The 26448-nt window shown below is 43.1% G+C and overlaps 1 protein-coding gene across 6 annotated transcripts in view; it reads left to right on the forward strand.

Annotated features, from left to right (window-relative positions):
• Window positions 1–26448, forward strand: part of AHI1 (Abelson helper integration site 1) — a 274949-nt gene that overhangs the window by 228422 nt on the left and 20079 nt on the right. For all 6 annotated transcript variants that reach the window (XM_083176645.1, XM_083176644.1, XM_083176648.1 and 3 more), the window contains 2 exons: window positions 2284–2446; window positions 2557–2654. In XM_083176645.1, the coding sequence (XP_083032771.1) occupies window positions 2284–2446; window positions 2557–2654 (261 nt within the window). The remainder of the gene's footprint in view (window positions 1–2283; window positions 2447–2556; window positions 2655–26448) is intronic.

Raw genomic sequence — 26448 nt, forward strand, 5'->3', positions numbered from 1 at the left:
TTTCCCCTAACCTTACCCCCCATAGCCTAACCCTAGTCACACTTTCTTAGTGCCTAACCTTTCCTCCCTGCAGCCTAAACCTAACCTCCTCCCCCCACCCCTTAACCTTCTCCCCATCTTCCAAACTCTAAACCCTATTCAACCCTATTCAACCCCATTAGGGTTTATTCAATATCGGCTATTATTTCCGAAAGTCTGAAATATCTGCAGTTCTTACTTATAGAAAATCATTTTCACATTGGATCATTTCAATGGTTTTCTATATTTTTTTTCTTTGGAGAATCCATGTAATTTTAGGCAGCAACGCCCGCTAATTGGACAATTTCGCTTTCATTTCCACCAATGCAGATTCAGCTTTTAAAGGGAAGAATCTGCAGCTGCAAGTCCTGGCCAATATTTCAGACTATTGGAAATATCGGCCAGGATTGATAACCCCCCATAGGGGAAATTTACTAAGATTTAATCCATTATCCATTACTAGAAGATACTAAATAAATAAGTAGTAGTTTCTGATTGGTTGCCTATAGCAATATCCCATCTGAAATAGAACTCCCATTTTAATTCAATTTAGTGTCTAAACCAAGGAATTTTCAGATTTATTTATTTTTGTACATTGGATACTGCGGGTATCGGGAGCGCCAGTGGCGTAACAATAAATATTGCGCCCCCCCCCGCCGGGAAAAATTTAGCGCCCCCCTCCCCTGTTAAAACACCCCCCTAGGGAGCGGGCAGGGGGACCCGTGCGGCGCAGGTGTACCTGCGGCGCTGTCAAGAAGCTGCGGTGAGAAGATTCCCTTCGTCGCTGTGTACTGTGTTGGCCGGGTCCCTGCAGTGTCTTGGAAATAAGAAGTCTGCCGGGCGGCGGCGCGGGAAGCGCTTCTGACTTTGAAACCAATGTCCGCATGCTGATTGGCTGAATCTCAGCCAATCAGCGTGCGGCCAGTGTTTTCGAAATCAGAAGCGCTTACCCCGCCGCCGCCCAGCAGAATTCTTATTTCCAAGACACTGCAGGGAATCTTTTCACCGCAGCTTCTTGACACTTAGACAGTGCCGCAGGTACACCTGCGCCGCACGGGTCCCCCTGCCTGCACCCTGCTGCCCGCTCCCCGCTGCACCCACAAGGAGGGGGGAGCTGAGGGCGTAACAATAGTGCTATAGTTACGCCACAGTCCCTCCCTCCAGTATTACAGATGCAGCAGGGAGGGAGCACACACCGGAATGAGATCCTGCCTCTCCGTGCGGGAGCCGGCACCCACGCAGCCCCCGCTCCCCCAAGCAGTGGCGGGGGCTGCCTTACACAAGCTACGCCACTGGGTAGCGCGCATACCTGCGGTAATGAAAAATTGTGAGGTGTTTTTGCAGGCCCAATTGAATGCCCATATTACTGTTTAAAACCAGGTGAAAATTTTTGATTTATAACAACACTGGCACCTCATACATATTCTTGTACTGTATACTGTATGTATTTTATTCCATCTTTTCTGCAGTTGTGTGGTCCATTGTGGCAGTGGTGTAGGTGCCACGGTGCCCGGAGCAAGGGCATATTTTGCAATTGCTCATTGCCAAGGGGGACTAAAATTGCTCGTTGTCAGGAGGGACTGAATTGTGCAGCAGCCTGTTCCCGGCTCCTCGCCATTTTAAATTCATGTCTCCTGCTGGACTGCTAATCAATAGGCGCTTGCAGTCCAGCAGCCACCAATGCTGCTTCTGATTGGCTGCTAGACCACAAGCGCCTATTGGCTAGTGGTCCAGCGGGAGACATGAATTGAAAATAGCAGCGGGGGACAACATGTCACCCGGCACAGCGGGGAGCCCAGATCGGGCGAGCTGGCGTTGCAGGCACGGCTCCGGCACCCTCTGATCTTCCGGAGCTTGGGCTCCGCCCTCGCTACGCCCCTGCATTGTGGTATAATGGTGTTTATAGTCGGGCAGTTTTGCTGTTGTATTGTATTTTAGAGAACTATACTGTGGTGACTTAGCATTCTAAGAAAGCGAGTGAGTTATATGTGTTTGTGCACATAAATCAGTAAATAAAAGCAGCTGTTTAGGAGTAGTACAGTAGTTAGTATGATTAGTGTACTAAACCATTTCTCACATTTCCCACAGTCCATTATCATGTGTCTCCTGCTGTGTTCCCAGCACCTTTACAAGTTTACAAAGCCTCAGCTTTTACCAAGGTAGAGCTTTGGTTTCTGCTGTTTTACAGTGAGAGGAAGTAAATGCTGCGGGGTTTCATTGTGGCATGGTTGTGATAAAGCTGTGGTGGTCTTATCTGTCTTGTAGGTGGTGGCTCTGTATGACTACACTGCGCATCGATCAGATGAGCTAAGCATCCATCGCAGTGACATTATCCATGTGTTGTACAAAGATAATGACAATTGGTGGTTTGGCAGTCTACAGAACGGACAACAGGGTTATTTTCCAGCAAATTATGTGGCTGCTGAAAGTAAGTTCACATCTCTTTCCACTATAGGCTGATAGTTGATAGCTTTGCCCTAGACAGCTGAAATGATATACTGTACATGAAGTAACTCCTTCCATGTGTTTGTTTTCCAGACTACAGTGAGGATGATCGCCCATCCACATCTAAATTACAGTATCTTGGTTCCCATTCCCTGGAACAAGAAGAACAGTCCGAGTATAGTCTCCGCAGGGTAAATGCACATGGGCTATATATATATATATATATATATATATATATATATATATATATATATTTTGTATGAATAAAGGAGACTTAGGGTGAGATTCTATGCTATGCGCTAGATGCGCATGTTTTATTTGCGCACCACATCGCCGCAAATCGCCTATTTTAAATTCGCATTTTTCAGTCAAAATGCGCATATTTAATGTGATGCGCATTGGAGGCTGAAAAGTGCGAAGAGGGGCGATTTGCAGCGAAGTGGTGCGCTGTATTTAGTCCTGAAAATGTGCGATTTTCATGTCTGAAAATCGCACATTTGCAGGACAGCGCAAAGTGTCAAAAAAAAACCAGCGCGGGGTCCCCCGCCAGAGTATAACCAGCCCCGGGCTCACTAAGCCGGTGCTGGTGACATAAAATCAGGGTCCCCGACAAATAGGGGTCCCCTTGATTTTATGAAACCAGCACCAGGCTCAAGGTCCGGCGCTGGTTCCCAAAATACGGGGGACAAAGTGACTAGGGGTCCCCCGTATTTTAAGAACCAGCACCGGACACAACCAGCCAGCAGGGTAATGCCACAGCCGGGGGAAACTTATTATATAAGCTCCCGCGGCCAAAGCATTAACCCCCTGGCTGGTCAGCATGGGCAGGGGTCCTGGGGAAGTGGGGACCCCCCCAATGAAGGGGTCCCCCCCCCTCCAGGACTTACCATCCCATGCTGATAGTCCGGGGCTGTCCCCGATGCCCCTGGGCGGTGGGCATCGGGCTGATGACTTGTGTAAAAAAAAGAATTAAAACTATTGTTTTATACTGGCGAACTATGAGTCCCAGCAAGCCTACCCCGCATGCTGGGACTTGGGGAACCAGCATGCGGGGCATTAAAGGGCCCGCTGGCACTTGTAGTTCTGCAGTGCAAAAAATAGTTAACAAAATCACACTGACACACTGTAAAATAAAACTTTAATACACACAAAGCACACACACACTGATACTTACCTACCTTGAGCCCGTAGGTCGGTCCCTGGTCCCATCGGTGACAGCGCTGGTCCCATCTGCTACCCGGCTCGCAGGACTTTGACAGGCGCTGAGATGTTTCCTCCTCGGCGTCTCTGCACAGAATGATTTCTTGGCCAATCAGGAGCCGAGAAAGTCGGCTCCTGATTGGCCAGAAATCATTCTAACTAGAGACGCCGAGGAGGAAACATCTCTGCTCTAGATGCGCTGAGATGTTACTTCCTCGGCGTCTGTATTCAGAATGATTTCTGGCCAATCAGGAGCCGACTTTCTCGGCTCCTGATTGGCCAAGAAATCATTCTGTGCAGAGACTCCGAGGAGGAAACATCTCAGCGCCTGTCAAAGTCCTGCGAGCCGGGTAGCAGATGGGACCAGTGCTGTCACCGGAGAGGATTCCGAGGTCATCGCCAGGGACCAGGTGAGTTGGATTTGCTTCCTTAGGTACCCCTGGGGACTACCTCGGATCCCGGACCCCGGATTCTGCAGCCCAGGAGCCCCGGAACCCCAGGACCAGCCCCGGAACCAGGACCAAGGCCCCGGAACCGGACTCTTCTGCCCTGGAGCCCCGGAGGACGGACCCAGGATCCAGGGACCGACCTACGGGCTCAAGGTAGGTAAGTATCAGTGTGTGTGTGTTTTGTGTGTATTAAAGTTTTATTTTACAGTGTGTCAGTGTGATTTTGTTAACTATTTTTTGTACTGCTGAACTACAAGTGCCAGCGGGCCCTTTAATGCCCCACATGCTGGGACTTGTGGTTCTCCAAGTCCCAGCATGCGGGGTAGGCTTGCTGGGACTCATAGTTCGCCAGTATAAAACAATAGTTTTACTTCTTTTTTTACACAAGCCATCAGCCCGATGCCCACCGCCCGGGGCATCGGGGACAGCCCCGGACTATCAGCATGGGCTGGTAAGTCCTGAAGGGGGGGACCCCTTCATTGGGGGGGTCCACACTTCCCCAGGACCCCTGCCCATGCTGACCAGCCAGGGGGTTAATGCTTTGGCCGCGGGAGCTTATATAATAAGTTAATAAGAAATAAGGTTCTTAAAATACGGGGGACCCCTAGTCACTTTGTCCCCCGTATTTTGGGAACCAGCGCCGGACCTTGAGCCTGGTGCTGGTTTCATGAAATCAAGGGGACCCCTATTTGTCGGGGACCCTGATTTTATGTCACCAGCACCGGCTCAGTGAGCCCGGGGCTGGTTATACTCGGGCGGGGGACCCCGCGCTCGTAATTTTTTTTTTTTTTAACCCTTTCTTTTATTTTTTACAGCAGAACCCTGCACAGAACATTGCGATCTGTGCAGGGTTCTGGCTAATTCGCCTAACAGACCCTGGTCTGAAATAAGTGCGATAATTAGTCACCTAAAAAATGCGATGTGCAAATGCGCATTGCATTAAATAAGCGACTTGTATAGTTTTCTATACGAAAACATCTGGATGCGATAAAAATGCGAATTTATCTCGCATTTTTATTCAGCATACCTTAACGCACATACTATGCGATTTCAGTCCCTGAGCGCATCCCATTAAATTAACGATTTAATGGGAAAATGCGATATCGCCATTTTGTGGTCTAATTACCGCAAAAAAACGATAATCGCACAGCATAGAATGTCACCCTTAAGCTGTGTACAAACGGTGCAATATATTACTGTGTCCCGTTTTCATCAGTTACCAGAGATGGTCGCTGATGAAAAGGAGTCTCTGCCAGGGGAGCCGTAGGGGGAAATAGCTGGTCACAGGAACATGCTCCTGCAACCAGCGACCATTATGGGAAGGGGACGGGAACACGCACCTGGGAATTTATCACCCACAGCACATACGAATCACTGGCAATATGGTCGCTCAGTGTGTACACAGCTTTACACCCTTCACGTGTCAGGTACACATACTGTACATGGACAAAGAGATCAGAGCATTCAAGAGGGACAACACTCACCAGACTGTAACATGAGTCACCAAGAAAAATTATTTAAACTTCACAAAATGTCGGCAGTGGGGTCAGTTAAATGAGCAGGGGCTTGTACTTACAGGCAGATTTTTTTACATTTGTTTTTCTGCATATCCAAAAAGGGTTTTCTTACTAAGATATTTTTTTTTATCTGCTTTGCATACAAAAAAATTAAAAACACTTCTTTCATGTACATTTTCAAAAACACATTTACCTGCAGTCTTTACTGGATCCAGAAAGTAAAATCCTCAGTGATGCTTAAATTGGAACTTATCCAATCAGGCCTGGATAACAAGTGTATTGTAAGACATGGTTGTATAAAACAGGTGTAAAGGTAATCAACTGCATAATGTTAGTAGTATCCAGGTATAATTCATTAAAGGGCATATGTTCTGAAGTAGCATTCCTGGTTTATCATTGAGTCCGCTAGAACAATCTGTAGACAAGTACAGTAGGTACTCAAATGAGTGTAAACATTTTTTAATAAATTCCTTTTTTCCATTTTGCAGGAAATAAAGTTTAGCATTGATTATACATTCTATATACAGCACTTTACATACTGTAAAATGTATAATTTTTTGTCCAAAAGAGCGCTCCTAAAAACAGTATTCTAAATACTATTAACCCCTTCCTGACGCAGCATGTTTTTGCCTTCCTGACAGAGCCCTTTTTTTCAAATCTGACATGTATCACTTAAGTGGGGATAACTTTTTTTTGCTTTTACTTATCCCAGTGATTTTGAGATTGTTTTCTCGTGACACATTGTACTTCAAGTTAGTGGTAATTTTGGGTCGATACAGTCTGTGTTTTTTTGTGAAAAATACCAAAATGTCGTAAAAAAATGGAAAATTTAGCAATTTTCAAAATGTTAAATTTTCTGCTTGTGAGACAAATAATCATACCACTCAAAATAGTTAATAACTAACATAGACCATATGTCTACTTTATGTTTCCATCATTATTTCAGCCTCCTTTTAATTTTTTTGGACACTAGGAGGCTTAAAATATGAATAGCAAATTCTCAAATTTTCAAGAAAATTTCAAACACTGATTTTTTTAGGGACCAGTTCAGTTCTGATGTGACTTTGAGGGACTTGTATGTGAAACACCCCCATAAATGATGCCATTTCAGAAACTGCACCCCTCACAGTATTCAAAACAGCATTTTGGAAGTTTGTTAACCCTTTAGGTGTTTCACAGGAATTAAAACAAAGTGTAGGTGAAATTTCAAAATTTCATTTTTTTTTGCAGATTTGCAATTTTAATACATTTTTCTAAGGAACACAGTAGATTTTACTAGAGAAATGTGACTAAAAATTGATTCCCCCAATTCTTTTGTTTTCATAAATATCCTATATGTGGCCCTAGTGTGCACGTTGACCAAACCACAGGCTTCATAATAGAAGGAGCACCTACTTGATTTTGGAGCCTCCTTTTTATGAGATTATTTTTTAGGCACCATGTAGGTTTCTAGGCACCATAAGATGCTAAAAGTTAGGAACCCCCCCACAAGTGACCCCATTTTGCAAACTACACCCCTCAGGGAATTCATCTAGGGGTATAGTGTACATTTCAAACCCCCAGGGGTTTCACCAATTGTGGTACAACTGGGCTCTGAAAATGAAAAATTACATTTTTTACACAAAAATGCAGTTCTGGCTCCAAATTTTTCATTTTCACAAGGAATGAAGGAGACAAAGCACCCCAAAATCTGTGCCCCAATTTCTCCCGAGTACGGCAATGCCTCACATGTGACCAAAAAATACCATTTGGGTGCATGGCAGGACTCAGAAGGGAAGGAGTGATTTTTGGATTTTGCAGCTCAGATTCTGGTGGAATGTTGGTGGGTGCTATGTCGCATTAGCAAGACCCCCGAAGCACCAATACAGTGGAACCCCCCCACAAGTGACCCCATTTTGCAAACTACACCCCTCAGGGAATTCATCTAGGGGTATAGTGTACATTTCAAACCCCCAGGGGTTTCACCAATTTTGATACAACTGGGCTGTGCAAATGAAAAATTACATTTTTTACACAAAAATGCAGTTCTGGCTCCAAATTTTTCATTTTCACAAGGAATGAAGGAGACAAAGCACCCCAAAATCTGTGCCCCAATTTCTCCCGAGTATGGCAATGCCTCATATGTGACCCAAAAATGCCAGTTGGGTGCATGGCAGGACTCAGAAGGGAAGGAGTGATTTTTGGATTTTGCAGCTCAGATTCTGGTGGAATGAATGGTGGGTGCTATGTGGCATTAGCAAGACCCCCGAAGCACGGTGAAATGATGAACCTAATAATCCATAGATGTGTGGTATATTTTAAAACACTCCTTTATACATAGGCCGGGTTTGTCGGGGCAAGTTTCACAGTGGAAAATAGTATCCTTTCTTATTCCCTTTTTATAGCAAACTTTGCACCTTTTTTGTGTCCTGCCCTTTCTTGCAGTGGAGGGGATTTCGTTAGGAAAATGCTGCCCTGGTACAATACGGGGGCCAGTACTAGAAGTACTGGGGCCCTCTGCCTGCTGGTTCCCAAATATTAGGCCCTTTATGACTTCCTCTTGAAAGTGCATAAATGTCCCCCTCTGGCTGGTAGAACGGAATAGCACGTAAGCGTTATACAGTGCCATCTGGATGATATACACGGCCAGCTTCTTGTACCAGATTTTTGTTTTCCGCAGGGGACTGTACGGCTTCAGTACCTGATCTGAAAGATCCACTCCGCCCATGTACTTATTGTAATCTAGGATACAATTAGGTTTTGAGGTGTGGGTACTGGTACCTCGTACAGGGATGGAGGTGGTACTGTCTCCATGAATTGTTGTCAGTATAAGGACATCCCTCTTGTCCTTATATTTGACCAACAACATATTTTCGGTGGATTGTGCCCTGCTTTCACCCCTTCTCAGTACTTGGGCAATGTGCGTTTTTGGGAGGCCTCTTTGGTTCTTGCGCACAGTACCGCAAGCTGCTGTACCTCTTGAACCAAGGGCCTTAAACAGGGGGATGCTAGTGTAAAAGTTATCCACATAGAGGTGATAACCTTTATCCAGGAAGGGGTGCACTAAATCCCAGACAATTTTTCCACTAACACCTACGAGGGAGGGGGGGCATTCTGGCGGTTCAATTCTTGAATCCTTCCCTTCATATACCCTAAACCTGTGGGTGTACCCTGAGGTGCTTTCACACAGTTTATACATTTTTATGCCATACCTTGCCCTCTTACTGGGAAGGTTCTGGCGGAATTTAACCCTTCCTTTAAAATGTATAAGGGACTCGTCGATACAAATACATTTTTCAGGGATGTACATCTCTGCAAATTTGGCACTGAAATGATCAATGACCGGCCTGACTTTGAATAGCCGGTCAAAGGTGGGATCATCTCTGGGTGGGCACTGTGCATTATCGGTGTAATGTAAAAATTTAAGGATTGTCTCAAAACGAGTCTGAGTCATGGCCATACGGTAAAATGGGGTGCTGTACAGAACATCTGTACTCCAATATTGCCTAATTTCTGGCTTTTTTACTATGCCCATATGTAACACCAGACCCCAAAACGTCATCATCTCTACTGCATCTACAGGGGTCCACCTAGCAAATGATGACGTGGGGTTTTGAGCAATAAACTGCTGGGCATATAAATTACTTTGGTCCACCATTAAATTTATAAAATCATCAGAGAAAAATAATTTGAAAAAGTCAATTTCTCTGAGACCTGTTGAATCAAATTGGATTCCTGGGATGGCCAAAAACTCAGGAACCTGGGGCTCAAAATTGTCTGGTGGTGGGGTCCATACGGGATCAATCATTTGGGGGGGGTCTCAGCTGCTCTACGGGGGCGTCTTTGAGGGGGTCCCTCATCACTAGAGGAGGAAGAGGAGCTTAAGACGAATCCTTCAAATTCCCCGCTTGCATCACTGGCTGTGTCAGAGTCAGAGGCAAGCATGGCATATGCCTCCTCCGCTGAATACATTCTTCTGGATGACTGGGATGACATTTGGGATGACATTTTTATTTTTGTGTTTCTGTAAGTGTAATGTTTCAACACGTGTATAGTGTAGGGGGGGTACAAACTTTATTTCAACACGGGGGGTATGTAGTGTGTAGTGTGTATGTAGTGCAGAAAAAAAAATACTTTATACAGGAATTTGATCCCAATAAAAAAAAAAAAAAATTGAAGGGGTCAAAAAAAAAAAAAAAGGTCCTGCGCCAAAAATTTAGCACAGATGTTGGTCAGTAACGTCCGTCACTGAACAGCGCTCAAAGGCAACAGGACACCCACAAAAGCAACGTGGGTGTAAAAACAATTTAAAAAAAAAAATACCACAGCACTCTCCAAAAAAAAAAACAATTTAAAAAAACTGCAGAAAAAAAATTATATCAACCCTATGCCAAAAATGCTGTTCAGTGATGTACGTCACTGATCAGCGGCCACAGGACACCCACAAAAGCAACGTGGGTGTAATAAACCACAGCACTCTCCAAAAAAAAAATTTTTTAAAAAAACTGCAGAAAAAAAATTATATCAACCCTGTGCCAAAAATGCTGTTCAGTGATGTACGTCACTGATCAGCGGCCACAGGACACCCACAAAAGCAACGTGGGTGTAATAAACCACAGCACTCTCCAAAAAAAAAAAAAATTTTAAAAAAACTGCAGAAAAAAAATGATATCAACCCTGTGCCAAAAATGCTGTTCAGTGATGTACGTCACTGATCAGCGGACACAGGACACCCACAAAAGCACCCACAAAAGCAACGTGGGTGTAAAAACAAAACCCCACTGCAATCCCCCCCCCCAAAAAAAAAACTGCAGATCAGTGATGCAGTGATGCAATGCTGATTAGCAGTGAGGGGCAGCAGGCAGACAACTGTGGGTGCAACCTGACAGGGTATATATAAAAAAAAAACCTGGACCCCCAAAAAGTTGCTGATCAGTTAATTAATTTAAACTGATCAGCACAAAAGGGGGGGGGCAGCAGTCAGTTGCACAGGCAGCACAACCTTTGGTGCAACTGACAGGTATATATATATATATATATATATATATATATATATATATATATATATATATATATATATATATATATAAGGAAGGATGGAAGCGGCACTCAGCAGACTGCAATTAAAATGTCCTTTATTCCAACGGTTTCGGGGTTACCCCCCGTCGTCAGGGATGGACACAGCACACACAAGATCATAAAACAAATGGCAATATATACACAAAAACACACCCCATCCCACCCCTCCCCCCACCCCAATCAAGCAAGCCCTGCACTCACCTGCCGGAACTGGGAGCGGCCCACAATGCCAGGTAACCTGTAAAGGTACTCATGGCTGTGGGTGTCCCTCGGGTCCAGCTGACAGTAATAGAAGCGTCTAACACATCCCTTAGCTTACTGAGACAGCGGGTGTGCTGCGTGCAGGCAGCCGGAAGTGACAGCCTCGCAGCTACGCTTCCGCCAACCACTGACACGCGCACCACCCGCCAATCAATGACATGTTGAGTCGACCCCGCTGTTTGCCACATCAATATTACATGTTTTATGCCATAATGTTTTGCACTTGCCGTTTTATTTGCATTGGGATATATGTTCTGTCAGTTTCTCCGCTGTATATATTATTGTGGTTTTATGTATCTTTATTCATCAATAACTGGCGTTTTTGCCATTCATCATTTTAACAATGATGACACATTGTTTGTTTACCGTTATTGTTGTTCTTTGTTGTATAGCAATGCTCTGCCCTCCGGCAGTCATATGGAACGTCACACTCCCGGCGGCCATCTTATGATTGGCGGGTGGTGCGCGTGTCAGTGGTTGGCGGAAGCGCAGCTGCGAGGCTGTCACTTCCGGCTGCCTGCACGCAGCACACCCGCTGTCTCAGTAAGCTAAGGGATGTGTTAGACGCTTCTATTACTGTCAGCTGGACCCGAGGGACACCCACAGCCATGAGTACCTTTACAGGTTACCTGGCATTGTGGGCCGCTCCCAGTTCCGGCAGGTGAGTGCAGGGCTTGCTTGATTGGGGTGGGGGGAGGGGTGGGATGGGGTGTGTTTTTGTGTATATATTGCCATTTGTTTTATGATCTTGTGTGTGCTGTGTCCATCCCTGACGACGGGGGGTAACCCCGAAACCGTTGGAATAAAGGACATTTTAATTGCAGTCTGCTGAGTGCCGCTTCCATCCTTCCTTACATCTGTTTGCCCTCTCCTATGGATATGGACTTACTATTGAAGGCACCGCAGCATTTATCCTTTTAAAGGTACTTTTCAAACAGCATTACGTATATTGAGTGCTGGATCCCTCCCATATATATATATATATATATATATATATATATATAAAAAAAACCAAAAAGTTGCTGATCAGCACAGATATACTGATCAGCACAAAAGGGGTGCAGCAGACACAAAATATAGCACTCTCTATCACTATCTATCACTCTCTGTCACTCTCTGTCACTATCTCTCACTATCTCTCACGATCTGTGACTCTATGACACTGCAGCAGCAGGACACAGGAAGTCACAAGATCCAGGAAGCATCCAGCTGCTGGCAGCACGCTAACAGCGGTGATCAGCGGTGATCAGGTAAGTATCAGGCAAGGTTCAGGTATGTATAGCACGACAGAGTGGCCGGTGACCGCTCTGCACGCAATTCCAGACCGGAATGGTGTCTGCAGCGCAGTCACCGTTAGTTTAAATGACGCGCCTTGGCTGTGATTGGTCCGTCGGTCCGACGGACCAATCACAGCCTTGGGGGCAGGTGGGGTGAGGTGTGGTCATCACCGGTGACCCCCTCATGCCCCCTCACACCCGGCGGTGATTGACACCTGTGTTACCGAGCGTCTGATTCGCCGGTAACACAGGAAAACGCTGCGACTGGCTGTTCACATTGAACAGCCAATCACAGCGATCGCCGACGGGGGGGAGGCATCGCCACCCCCCCTGGGCATGCAGGGACATGTCTGCTGTCAGGGACAGCAGACATGTTTAAACTGTCACCGCGTCTATAGACGCGGGGACAGTTTAAAGTCATGACGTATATATACGTCATGTGTCGGGAAGTACATCCCGGCCATGACGTATATATACGTCAAATGTCGGGAAGGGGTTAAATACTTTTTAATATAGGAATCTGCTGACCCCAGTACAGCGCGGTGTAAAAACACAATAAAGTACAGTAGGTAATTGTGGTGCTGACTGTCGCAGAGTATTTCTGAGACCTCTGAGGCAATGACCTGTCTATATATGTGTCTGTGGAAGTGAGCACAGGTATACATGGGACCAGGGCAGTTAGAAGCCACATACTTGTGAGTTAAACAGTATATTTAGCAGGCGTTCTCATATCCCAGCATGGTCACATGATGCTCCTTATTGTCACACTAACTCGGCCATATTGCCATATAAAGACGGCGGTCTCGGGTAGAAGGGGCAAATTGAACACTGTCACCCTGCGCACCTCCTCACAACTGCCTGGGTGCCTTATCTGGTATTCCCAAACACCAATAAAAGAAGAGTGAGAAAAAAAGGTTATAAGGACCCTGGGTGCACAGAGGTGGAATGAGTTTGTCATATGAGGATAAAATAAAATATTAATTTTTGATGAAAGAAATATAAAAAGTACACATGTAGGTAAAAAGACATGAGATGCGATGGTGTAATGGTTAGCATTACTGCCTCACAGCACTGAGGTCATGGGTTAAATTCCAACCATGGCTCTAACTGTGCGGAGTTTGTTTATTCTCCCTGTACTTGCGTGGGTTTCCTCCGGGTACTCCGGTTTCCTCCCACAATCCAAAAATATACTGGTAGGCTAATTGGCTCCAAACAAAATTAACCCTAGAATGTCTGTGTGTGTGTGTGTGTGTGTGTGTGTGTGTGTACATGTGGTATGGAATATAGATTGTAAGCTCCACTGGGGCAGGGACTGATGTGAATGTTCAAATATTCTCTGTAAAGCGCTGCGGAATATGTATGTGCTATATAAGAAACTGTTAATAAATAAATAAGGAGATGAAATAAACACGACCGCGCACAGGAGGGTCCCTTAGCAAGTGGAGTCAGTGGAGCCTAGAGTGATATTGCAGAGTGTTTTGGGGATAAAACACACCCTGCAAGGCTCCAAAGATTGTGCCTGGTAGGGTCCTGGCCAACGGTGGTGGTATAGCAGTCTTGTCAATGCGTTTCGTGCCAATCGGGCTCTTTTTCAAAATGGGATCTTATTGGCTATCAGCTGTCACATGTTTTGGCTCCAAAACATGTGACAGCCAGATAGCCAATAAGCTCCCGTTTTGAGATCTGGGTAAATCCAGATCTGCACATCTCTAAAAACAAATACCCTCTGGATTTGAAATGAATCCATCAATATCTGTCTAACCTTTAAATATTCAGATAGGCACACCCACCAAGCAACAATATAATAACAAATGCATTTTACATTTTCTGACACATTTATATACTGTAATAGCTGTATTATTCTTAGACTGTAATGTATACTGCAAATGCTTTAGGTAAAATGTAATCCTAGTGTTGTCATCTTTAGTTCACTTGCGAACCTGTTAGACCGGATGGACTAAATTGATGAACAATAACTAGGTGCATGTTATCTTGTAGGAGGAGTCTTAATCCCTTTGAAATTACCCTAGATTACTTATTGGTGTTGTGGTGAAGGGAAATACTTTATCAGTAATAGTAAATAATACAGGCATGCTACAGATAGCAGTGCCAAAGGTCATTCCCAACATAAATCAGCCGGTAGACATGGAGAACTTAGCCTTCTCACAAGTAAAACGTGTCAGTATGGACATTATATATATATATATATATATATATATATATATATATATATATATATATATATATATATATATATATATATAGACAAAGAGTAGATCCGGCACTTCAGGTCTTAGGTGAAGCCAAAGTCAGTAGATGTGCCCCGGTGCCAGCGATGGGGACCTTTCAGCCCCTGGTATATGCAGAGAGGGACAAAGGGCACTCAGGGTCTTTTAAGGGTGAAAGCAAGAGACTGTTTATTCAGTCATGCAAAAAACGTCCGTCTACGTTTTGGGGTCTCCCCCTTCGTCAGGACTAACCCTTAAAAGACCCTGAGTGCCCTTTGTCCCTCCCTGCATATATATATATATATATATATATATATATATATAATTACAGTGTAGATTGGCGGCACTCGTATCTCCAACAAACAGACTGACTCAAAGAGCTCAGAAGTTTTAAGATGACGTTTCGGTTTATTAACCTTCCTCAGATATACAAACATGTGTTGTGCTTACCTTTATACAAGTGTACTACATACGCCCCTCACCACCGTCACCATGCAAAAAAACGGAAATGTACTGAGCGCTATTGAAAAAAGTTCACCGGTATGAAAGCCGGGAACAGCGCATGCTGTACAAGTGTTCCATAGAACTCAGGTGAGAGGATGGTAAAAAGTGGGTACTTATGAGTTATCTGGGCGCCCGATTTTTTGATTGTATGCCTTAAGTTAAGGCATACAATCAGATGCGATGCGATGCGATATCGCATCGCATGCGACCATCGGATGCGATGACCCGATTTTTCCATAGGAATCAATGTTAAAATGGACTGAGTCCATTTTAACATGGAATTCAATGGGAAAAGGGGTCCTTTTCATACCCCTACTATCCAAGTGGGCATGGAGTTGGATATAAACCTGTGGCGAGCGTAGCGAGCCACCGAGCCCGAAGCGTGGCGAGCGAACGGTATTCTGTGTCCCCTTGCGGGGCTCGCTACGCTCGCCACGCTTCGGGCTCGGTGGCTCGCTACGCTCGCCACAGGTTTATATCCAACTCCATGCCCACTTGGATAGTAGGGGTATGAAAAGGACCCCTTTTCCCATTGAATTCCATGTTAAAATGGACTCAGTCCATTTTAACATTGATTCCTATGGAAAAATCGGGTCATCGCATCGCATCGCATCCGATGGTCGCATGCGATGCGATGTGCCCGATCCGACCCGATTTAGAAATCGGGCGCCCAGTTAACTCACAAGTACCAAAAGTGTAACACTTGTACAAAAGTCGGCAACATTGTATACAAATATAATCCTTTCAAGTACAATACATTAAGATACATATGAATAAATCACAATCAATACACAACAGAACAAATATGAAACATTCTTAGAAGAAACAATTAAAGTTAAGGTGTTCATTTAATTCCATCGGGGCCACCGTTTTTAAGCGGTGAATCCACTTAACCTCTTTCTGTAACAAGAGTCGACTTCTGTCGTCTCCTCTTCTATTCTCTTCAACTTGGTCTATCATTAAATACCGAAGACTCGATAGATTGTGTTTGCAAGCCACAAAGTGTTTAGCCACCGGCTGATCAACCACTTTGCCTCCTAAGGCATTCTTAATAGCACTCCTGTGTTGGGCCATTCTCTCCCTAAACTGGCAGATGGTTTTACCAACATAGTACATGCTGCAGGGACAAATGATGCAGTAGACCACATATCTACTGGTGAAGGTCAACACCTGCTTGATTTTAATTTTATTACCCAAGTGAGGGTGAATAATGTAATCCTGTGCCAGTATATGATTACATGTGGCACACCCCAATCATTTATAATTGCCAGTTTTTTTAGACAAAAAGTGGCTGGGAGTGGTTGACACAAAATCTGATATGTCGGCATGAACCAACATATCCTTAATAGAGAAGGGGGGTTTTTGTACCTGCGCACTGAATCTATCTTCTTAGTTTTCCTTAACTAGCAGCGGCACCTAAACGGGTGACTAGTTCCGTTTGGTAAATGGGCAAGGTATAAGAGTAGTTTGTGGTGCTGCGCTCCGTTAATGAAAATTCTACAGGTTGTTTTAAAAGAGTTGTCGTTCTTTATTTGTAAACAATAGTAAAGTATATAGCAATTAACCTTTTCAATATAATTTCCTGACGCTGTGGACTGGAATATTATATTCCCTCAAGGTTTACGATTGCTAGTGGTGGATAAATATGTGACACATGCACGATGTGTCTGAATCATGTGTATTAATCTACAATGCAAGTAATTAATACATGACAAAGGATGCAAAAAAAGGGAGAAGAAAATAAATCAAATAAAAAATGAAAAAATGGAAAAAAAGTCTACACAGTTGTGTCGTCAATTATCTGTCCAATAAATTGGGCGGTGTGTGCACTTATTGCATATGTATGCAATGGATTTAGGTTCCTCAAAGAGAATAAATGTTGGACTCAGTCTGTGGCTGAGAAACTGTCAAGCGGCGTCCCGCTATTTGTAATCCTCCTTTTGGTGTCAGTTTTTTAACGTTTAATGCTGGTACCTGTATGGTCGATTTTCGTGTTCGGTAGCGGTTTCTCGTCGGGAGGTGGCTTGGGATCACAGGGTCCCGGACTTGGGTGCTGCGCCCGTCTACTACGTGGCACCGGCAGATCCGTGTGTTACACGGCTTACCGGGCTGTAGTGAAGGCAGACGCTACTCCCTGTCTGGAGATGACGCGGCTCACCGTTTCTGGATGGGGATCCTTCACGGTGACCGCTCAGTCTCCTGTACAGGACCCTGTTTGACCGGCCTTGCTCCCCCTCCTCCAAATACTCACCACTGCCGGTACACGGGGTTCCCGTCCGTCTCACTCAGATCTCTGTTTCGTGGCGGTGTGTGCACCCACCGGCCGCTTCGACGTGGGATCCTGCCAGGTGTTGCTAGCTCAGTTCCTAGTAAGTATGGTTGTAACAATGGTGTGTACCCTCCAACGCGTTTCGGCTTATGCCTTCTTCTAGGGAGATTGATTATGGAGTCAGTAGTGTTCTTTAAATGTCCCTCCATTTCTCTCAACATGTCCCTGATTGGTTCGTGTTTCTGGGTCTCTGATTGGTCTCTATCCTGCAAAGGTCTCTGATTGGTCTGTACCTGTAAAGGTCGTTTGTAATCAATCTCCCTAGAAGAAGGATCCCACGTCGAAGCGGCCGGTGGGTGCACACACCGCCACGAAACAGAGATCTGAGTGAGACGGACGGGAACCCAGTGTACCGGCAGTGGTGAGTATCTGGAGGAGGGGGAGCAAGGCCGGTCAAACAGGGTCCTGTACAGGAGACTGAGTGGTCACCGTGAAGGATCCCCATCCAGAAACGGTGAGCCGCATCATCTCCAGACAGGGAGTAGCGTCTGCCTTCACTACAGCCCGGTAAGCCGTGTAACACACGGATCTGCCGGTGCCACGTAGTAGACGGGCGCAGCACCCAAGTCCGGGACCCTGTGATCCCAAGCCACCTCCCGACGAGAAACCGCTACCGAACACGAAAATCGACCATACAGGTACCAGCATGAAACGTTAAAAAACTGACACCAAAAGGAGGATTACAAATAGCGGGACGCCGCTTGACAGTTTCTCAGCCACAGACTGAGTCCAACATTTATTCTCTTTGAGGAACCTAAATCCATTGCATACATATGCAATAAGTGCACACACCGCCCAATTTATTGGACAGATAATTGACGACACAACTGTGTAGACTTTTTTCCATTTTTTTATTATTTTTTATTTGATTTATTTTCTTCTCCCTTTTTTTGCATCCTTTGTCATGTATTAATTACTTGCATTGTAGATTAATATACATGATTCAGACACATCGTGCATGTGTCACATATTTATCCACCACTAGCAATCGTAAACCTTGAGGGAATATAATATTCCAGTCCACAGCGTCAGGAAATTATATTGAAAAGGTTAATTGCTATATACTTTACTATTGTTTACAAATAAAGAACAACAACTCTTTTAAAACAACCTGTAGAATTTTCATTAACGGAGCGCAGCACCACAAACTACTCTTATACCTTGCCAACATATCCTTAAGGTTGCGTCCCCTGGTATGACAGGGGAGCAAGCGACGATCAGCGAAACCTTTAAGGTCTGGATCATTCCTAACTATAGGCCAGATTTGTTTAGCCATCGATGTTATCGGTAGGCTTTCCGTAGAGAAGTTGTTAACCCAGATAATGGTGTTGTCGATGTTAGAATCTCTTTTCTGTTCACCATATCGGGGTTGACTACATGCCTTGATTCTAGCTTTCTGGAGTAGATCCTTTTGATAACCTTTCTCAAGAAATGTAATCTCCATAAGATCCATTTGATGTTTCTCATCCAGCGGGTTACTACAAATCCTGTGGACCCGGAGCAATTGTGAAAATGGTAATCCCTTCTTAAGGGAGACCGGGTGGCGACTAGAGAAAGACAGTAGACTATTGCAATCAGTGGGTTTACTGAATAAATTCGTTACAATTTTATCCTGTACAATGGACACTTCCACATCCAAGAATTGGATTTTCTCAGCCTGTATATTAAAAGTAAAGCGAATATTGGCATCAGACCTGTTGACACACTCCATAAATTCATGCAATTGGTCCTTAGACCCCCTCCAAAGAAAACAAATATCGTCGATAAATCTCATGAAAATATCGATTTTATCGACATGTTGACTACTGAAAAACAATTTATCCTCGACATCAAACATGAAGGCGTTTGCGTATGTGGGTGCGACCGCAGCACCCAAGCACCTGTAAGAAAAACATTTTGTCAAAGATAAAATAATTCCTTTCTAACACTTGGCGGGGCAATTTCAGGAAAAAAGCGATGTCAGGAACAACATAGCTGGTATTATTGGTAATTAATGCCTCAACTGCTGCTATCCCCCTATCATGGGGGATATTAGTGTACAGGCTTATGACATCGGCCATAACCAGCCAAGTGCCAGGTGCTATGTCGCCATACAATCGCAACTTTTCCAAAAAAAGATGAGGTGCCTGTAGATAAAAATCAAGATATTTCTATCGAGTCTTCGGTATTTAATGATAGACCAAGTTGAGGAGAATAGAAGAGGAGGCGACAGAAGTCGACTCTTGTTACAGAAAGAGGTTAAGTGGATTCACCGCTTAAAAACGGTGGCCCCGATGGGGTTAAATGAACACCTTAACTTTAATTGTTTCTTCTAAGAATGTTTCATATTTGTTCTGTTGTGCATTGATTGTGATTTATTCATATGTATCTTAATGTATTGTACTTGAAAGGATGATATTTGTATACAATGTTGCCGACTTTTGTACAAGTGTTACACTTTTTACCATCCTCTCACCTGAGTTCTATGGAACACTTGTGCAGCATGCGCTGTTCCCGGCTTTCATACCGGTGAACTTTTTTCAATAGCGCTCAGTACATTTCCGTTTTTTTGCATGGTGACGGTGGTGAGGGGCGTATGTAGTACACTTGTATAAAGGCAAGCACAACACATGTTTGTATATCTGAGGAAGGTTAATAAACCGAAACGTCATCTTAAAACTTCTGAGCTCTTTGAGTCAGTCTGTTTGTTGGAGATACGAGTGCCGCCAATCTACACTGTACTATATCTGCTATCTAGCCGTGGAGGGCACCGTACAAGTTGCTGTTACTGATTGCTCGGAGTGCCGACCATACATCCAGTTCTATATATATAGAAAAAAACATAAAATGATGCCTTACCAGATACAGTATATATATATATATATATATATATATATATATATATATATATATATATATACTGTATCTGGTAAGGCATCATTTTACGTTTTTTTCTGATTATATCACCCTATTTGTTGGGCTCCTGCTTGAAAGACAGTTTCACTTAAAAACAATTAACCTTATATAAATAGCTAGGTACTTATGTATTATCTGGGCTCCCGTGTTAAATGCACCCCATTTTTTCATACCCCTACTATCCAACTACGCATCGAGTTGATTTTATATAGTGTGGCGAGCGCAGCAAGCCACCGTGCCCGAAGAGCGCAGCGAGCCCCGCGAGGGGACGCGGTCTCATAAGAAAAACGGGAGCCCAGATATTACATAAGTACCATAAGCTATGATGACATTCAGGATAACCGTAGTGTCAAACAGCTGTCAATGTGTGAGACACATGTATTTTTTTGTAATAAAACTACTACTTATAGTACCATTTAATGTAATGCAACTTCTAGAGATGTAGCTATGCTTATCTATCTTGTTTTAATCTGGCCTTCGCTATCAGGCCATGAGAAATGTGCTGTGATGGCGCACAAGGCAAACTATTGTGAAAGCATATAATTGCAGTGCTTCGCAGCTGGATGGCGATTGCTCCACCTATGAATAGTACAGTACAGTGCCACGGATAGATACTGTACAGTATGTGAAGCGCCATCGCTATTCACAGGCCGCCTTAACTTTTTAATTAATTATGCTACATAGTCCCCAATCAGCCTTAGGGACTCGTGGGTAAAGGTATTCTGAGCGTAGCTCTGTAACTGCGCGCTAAGCTTGGCATACATTTTCCCACCAAGACCCTCTTGCTGAAATTGCATCTGTGTAAAATAATAATAAATAGGTAAAATTACAATTAAAAATTAAAATGGTGGCAGGCGAGACTACTCAACCTAGTGTTTCAGCATTTATTGTACATTAGATACAGTTTTTAATAATGCATACTCATACACAGCAGCTCGTTTGCTTCAGGTGTCAATGAGCTTAACGGCTTTCAGTACAGAAGCTTTAATGGCCGAGCAGTTAAGTACACAGCATGCCAGGCACAGAGACTCAAGTACGATTCCATTGTTGTTGGGTTTTTTTGTGAGAAAATGCCCGGTCAGTTTCTCCCATACACTAGCACTGCTCCTGCCCCCAGACTTTAAAATGTATGTTCTGCCACTTGTGATTGCAGTGTTTTGGAGACACACAAACATTTGGATGATGGTTTCAAGATGGAATAGAGATCCAACGCGTTTCGTCGAAAACTACTTCTTCAGGGGTTATTGGTTCTAAAAAATGCATGCATAGACAACCCTGTATATGATGGCCATTTATACATCGGTTACATAGTCATATAATGAATGTATGTATACATACCCAAACAATGGGGTTTGCGGATTAAAAATCGTTTTGAAAAAAACTGCTTATGACGGACGTTAGGTGACGTCTGGAAATATTAAACCATAATAGGTATGTTAGCGGGAGAGAGCATGTATAAAGAAAATCACGTGAGTATTAATAAATGGATACATATCCAACGTAATCACAGGTAAAACATAAATATTAGACCATCCATATATATCCAATATTAGACCATCCATGTATTGTATGGTAAAACCAAAGGACAAATAAAATTAAGGACACAGGAACATATGAGAAATATCAAACACAAGTTAACATCACACAGTCTACCAAGACATTACAAAGAGAAGCACGACTCCATTGTTGACAAACAAAATTTCTCATTCACTATACTGGAACGCATCCCAATCAACCCAAGGGGTGGTGACAATGATCAAGATCTATCCAGAAGAGAAATATTCTGGATTTATTCTCTAAATGCATTACACCCAACAGGGTTGAATGAGAATATTGACATTGTTTCTTTTTTTTAGGATGAACCTCCTAAAATCATATCTTCAATTCTCTTTCTAAATCACTTCACTAGCTTCAGGAAAAAATCACTTACCCTGACTTACCATATACCTGTCACTAATGATACTATTGTTTTTATTGTTTATGTATTTGATAACACACTGAAAGTAAAAGATGAGCAAAACATTATTTAATGTATTAATACCACGGTATACATTACTATTCAGAATAGTTCCTGAATAACATTTTGTCTCCTTTTCACATTGTATCACATCGTACCTCTAGTACTAATTAATAATCCACTAGACTGCATTTAAGTAATTCACTAACCAAAATAATTATAATGTTATTAATATGATACTTCACCTCACATTGTTTCACATTGCATCACTTGTTCCTATTAATAATCACTTTATTGGATCTCCTCTATTAAGTATTTCATTATGCAATTTAGTAACTAGACTGGAAAGCAAGACTAATTATTATTGTTACAGTTGTGATTGGAAAATTATTCAAAGTTATAACCCTGTGGGGAGACTTGAATAGGTAAATTTGCCACTTTCCAGGTATAGGGGAATTACCAATAAAACTAAACCTTCATGTAGTTAATTATCGGGACTTAATATATGAAGTCCGCGTATATCTTAAATATCAACATATGTAGTTCACTTTCAGCCTATTATTTCTAATGCACAGGAAAACATTATTTACAGTGTCAATACTTAAGAGTGTGATACCGGAAGCTTTATTTATTTGGAACGCATAGTGGTGGAACACAATTAAATATCATATAGATCCTGTAGCTATGAAGAAATACGTATGCGCAGGCATGCCCAGCGGACATCCACTGGAACACACACGCAGGACGGGAGCTGATTCCCGTATACATAAGTGCGCATGACGTATATGTGTGTCAGCCGGAAGTTCTTGTACCGGCAATCCCGTATATAGACAGTTGAGGAATGAGACTATACCCGCAGTGGAATACATGCAGGAACGCATGCGTGTCCACAAGGAATAACACCATACAGAGAAAGGGGCTATATACATTTTATGCAACCACATAGAGCACATCTAGAACTAGGGATATTTAGAGATCTAAACATCCAAAACCTCTTAGTTTTATTTACATTTTTACTAGCATTTCCTGAAATCACCAAACAGGAAGTGATGCCACACTCCTATCCCTTTATATACCAGGTCCAAAATTCCAGTAGTCCGTATGCAGACACTGGAGAGTTATATAACTATTCACCTGGTAAGTTACACTACTATTTAGATTATTGTGGCAGGTTGCACTCTGAATAATTTTCCATAATTAATCATGTTTGTATAACATATTGTTATTTTGTGAATTACTCTTGGTTGACTGGAAGATTGTTACCAGTGGTTTCTAGTTTAATACGTAGAACTGTATAATACCTTCTCTAATTTGGAAACACCTCAACAGTTATGTATCTGGATTAATATTAGTGATATTTATCAGATCTTCAGATGTTATTAATTGCCATATGGTCTTATACAATTTGAACTATTGGGGCCTAATACTATTTAGGTCCACTTACAAAACATATGGATGGTCTAATATTTATGTTTTACCTGTGATTACGTTGGGTATGTATCCATGTGATTTTCTTTATACATGCTCTCCTCCTACATACTCTCTCCCGCTAACACACCTATTATGGTTTAATATTTCTAGACGTCACTGAACGTCCGTCATAAGAAGTTTTTTTCAAAACTATTTTAAATCCGCAAACCCCATTGTTTGGGTATGTATACATACTTTCATTATGTGACTATGTAACCGATGTATAAATGACCCTCATATAAAGGGTTGTCTATGCATGCATTTTTTCGAACCAATAACCCCTGAAGAAGTCTTTTTCAACGAAACGCGTTGGGTTCTATTCCATCTTGAAACCATTGTGAAACCATCATACAAATGTACACAGTGTCTGATATATTTCATGTTATATATTTGTAAATACATTTTTCCATATGACTTAGCTATTGTTGAAATGGGGAATGTAGGCCCAATAAGGTTCTGGTCAGCCACTAGAGAGGTTTGGCTAATCATTAGAGAGTGCATGATCTGGGCCCTACATACAAAATACAACATATTAATGTGCAGAATAATGTAACATACTGTATATATAATGTGTAACTGAAGTGCAAAATCTAGAACTTGATTCTTAGGCAAGGAGGTGGGGTCCCCAGGCAGTGGGGAACATTGAGGGTTTCCCCTGTACCCATGTGGCCCAGTCCCACCTGATAGAAGCTGAGAGCAGAGGAAAGACCCCTGGAGGAGCTTCTTGCTCTTGCATCTTTCACAACCATTTCACCAATGTTTACCGAATCCGAGGTGGACAGGATTTTGGTCAGACAGCCGATGATAGGCTGCTGTATCAGGAAAAAGCAACTCCTGTCTACAGCAGCACATAGATCCTCCTAGGGGTCATGGAGATGCAGTTCCACCTGCGCCATTGTTAATTCGGCCCTGCCTATCTCTTGTATCATCTGAAATACTCATGAAATAGGGGAATCAGAATAGCCATTGACTCCCTGGGATGCAGTTAAAATCCCGGCCGTCGGGATCTCGGCGTTCAGAATCCCGACGCCGAAATCCCGACACATTCTTCCTCCGTTGGTGTCCCCCCCCCCCCCTTGTCGGCATTTCGGCTGTCGGGATTCCGGCGCCGGGATTCTGTACTGAATCCGACTCCCTGAAGTGTAGATTGAAAATGAGTCATTAAAATATAGGAAATATGATACATTTCTATAAGCATCATGTTTAATATTGTGCAGCACATGGCTGCAGTGACCTCCACAGCAGCACTTTGTCCCTGAGAATTGCTAATTGTTAATTATTCTGCCAATATTGGCAGATGTTTCAGATGTGCTCTATCTCACAGTGTGCTTCGAAAATGACGCTCATTGACTTTCAGGTTTTTAAGAGAGCATGAAATGAAAACTGGTATACTTTTAAATATGTAAAAAAAAAATAGTATATTAAGTTAGGCTGTTTCATGTCTAAGGGGTATATTTACTATTGGCCAGCATGTCAAAGCTGCTAATGATTAGCGGCTTTAACCAATAGTTTTTGATGCAGCAACAAAAATAAATGCTAGTCCATCCTGGTTCCAAATTTATTTTTATTTCCTTTATATGATAGTCAGCCATTTGTGGACTTTGATAATATTGGGTGCCAGATGATACTCCGACAGTAGGGATCCCGACAGTCAGTATCTCGACGTCGGGATCCTGACTTCCGGTGCTCCGACATAGAGGGAGAATAGAACCGGGCCTGCAGCATGTCGAGTGCATACTTTATGAATGGCATAGGGGATACATATAATATACCGGCATTCAGGATATCGACAGTCAAAAGACTGACCTCGACATCCCAATGCGCAGAATACCAACAGAGGTTCCATAGTTCCCTAATCCTCTCCCCCTAACCCCTATCCATCCCCTGCAGTAGCATAACCCCTCTTACAGCCTGTAAGTGCCTAAATCTAATCCCCTTCCCACAGCCTAACCCTATTCTTAACTCTCTGCAGCTAAACCATACGTTCCCCAACTAATGCCTAACCCTCCCTTCCCTGGCCGCACGCTATCCCTCTCCACATACTCACCGGTCAGGAAGACTGCTTTAATAATTCCAGCATCGGTGTCCTGGTGTCTTTACAGTGCCGGTGCAAGTCTGCTTTTGGACTTTTATTTGATATTAAATTTGGCACATTTGTTTTCAGCAAAAGGGTGATGTATGACAATAATATTGTATATCAGACCTATTGGTTCCCTCATATATCTTATATTCAACAAAATAGGCCTAAATGTCCAATATAGCATCATATGGCATCATGAGCTGCCATAATGAATAGGAAGTTTTATATTCCATACGTAAATCTAGAACATTGCTGCCTTCACACATTTAGGAGCTTATTCAGGTCCGTTTTGATCCCCCACACATTCACATGGGGGTCCAATGGTGTTCATCTGTGCATGCACAGATGCATTTATGCGCATTTGCAGATACAGGGTGTGTGCTGAGAAAAAAGAGAATATACAGCGCTGTGGTTTGACTGATAAAAATAGTAACACAATTTGCAAAAATTATACATTATTAAACACCAAGAAATTTTACAATAAAATATGTCTATAGAGAATTCTCTAGTACGGGGATTGTTAAAAACAATTTGAAAGGTATTGCTCCAATGATATTGATATGGGGAACAGTTCAAAAGTACAGTTCAATTGTACCAATGTTGATTGCACCAATTGATCAATAGTTACCAATAGTAGAATGAGATGGTATTACTCCTACAGTGGAGAGGATGGAAAGGAATGTCCCGGAGAATTGCCCAGCATATGGATCCGGATTTACTCAGTAAGAGTGGCATATTTTTTGAAATTTGATGTTCTCTG

The sequence above is a fragment of the Crinia signifera genome, chromosome 3 (genome assembly GCF_055691185.1).
Source record: "Crinia signifera chromosome 3, ASM5569118v1, whole genome shotgun sequence".
NCBI classification, from domain to species: Eukaryota; Metazoa; Chordata; class Amphibia; order Anura; family Myobatrachidae; genus Crinia; species Crinia signifera.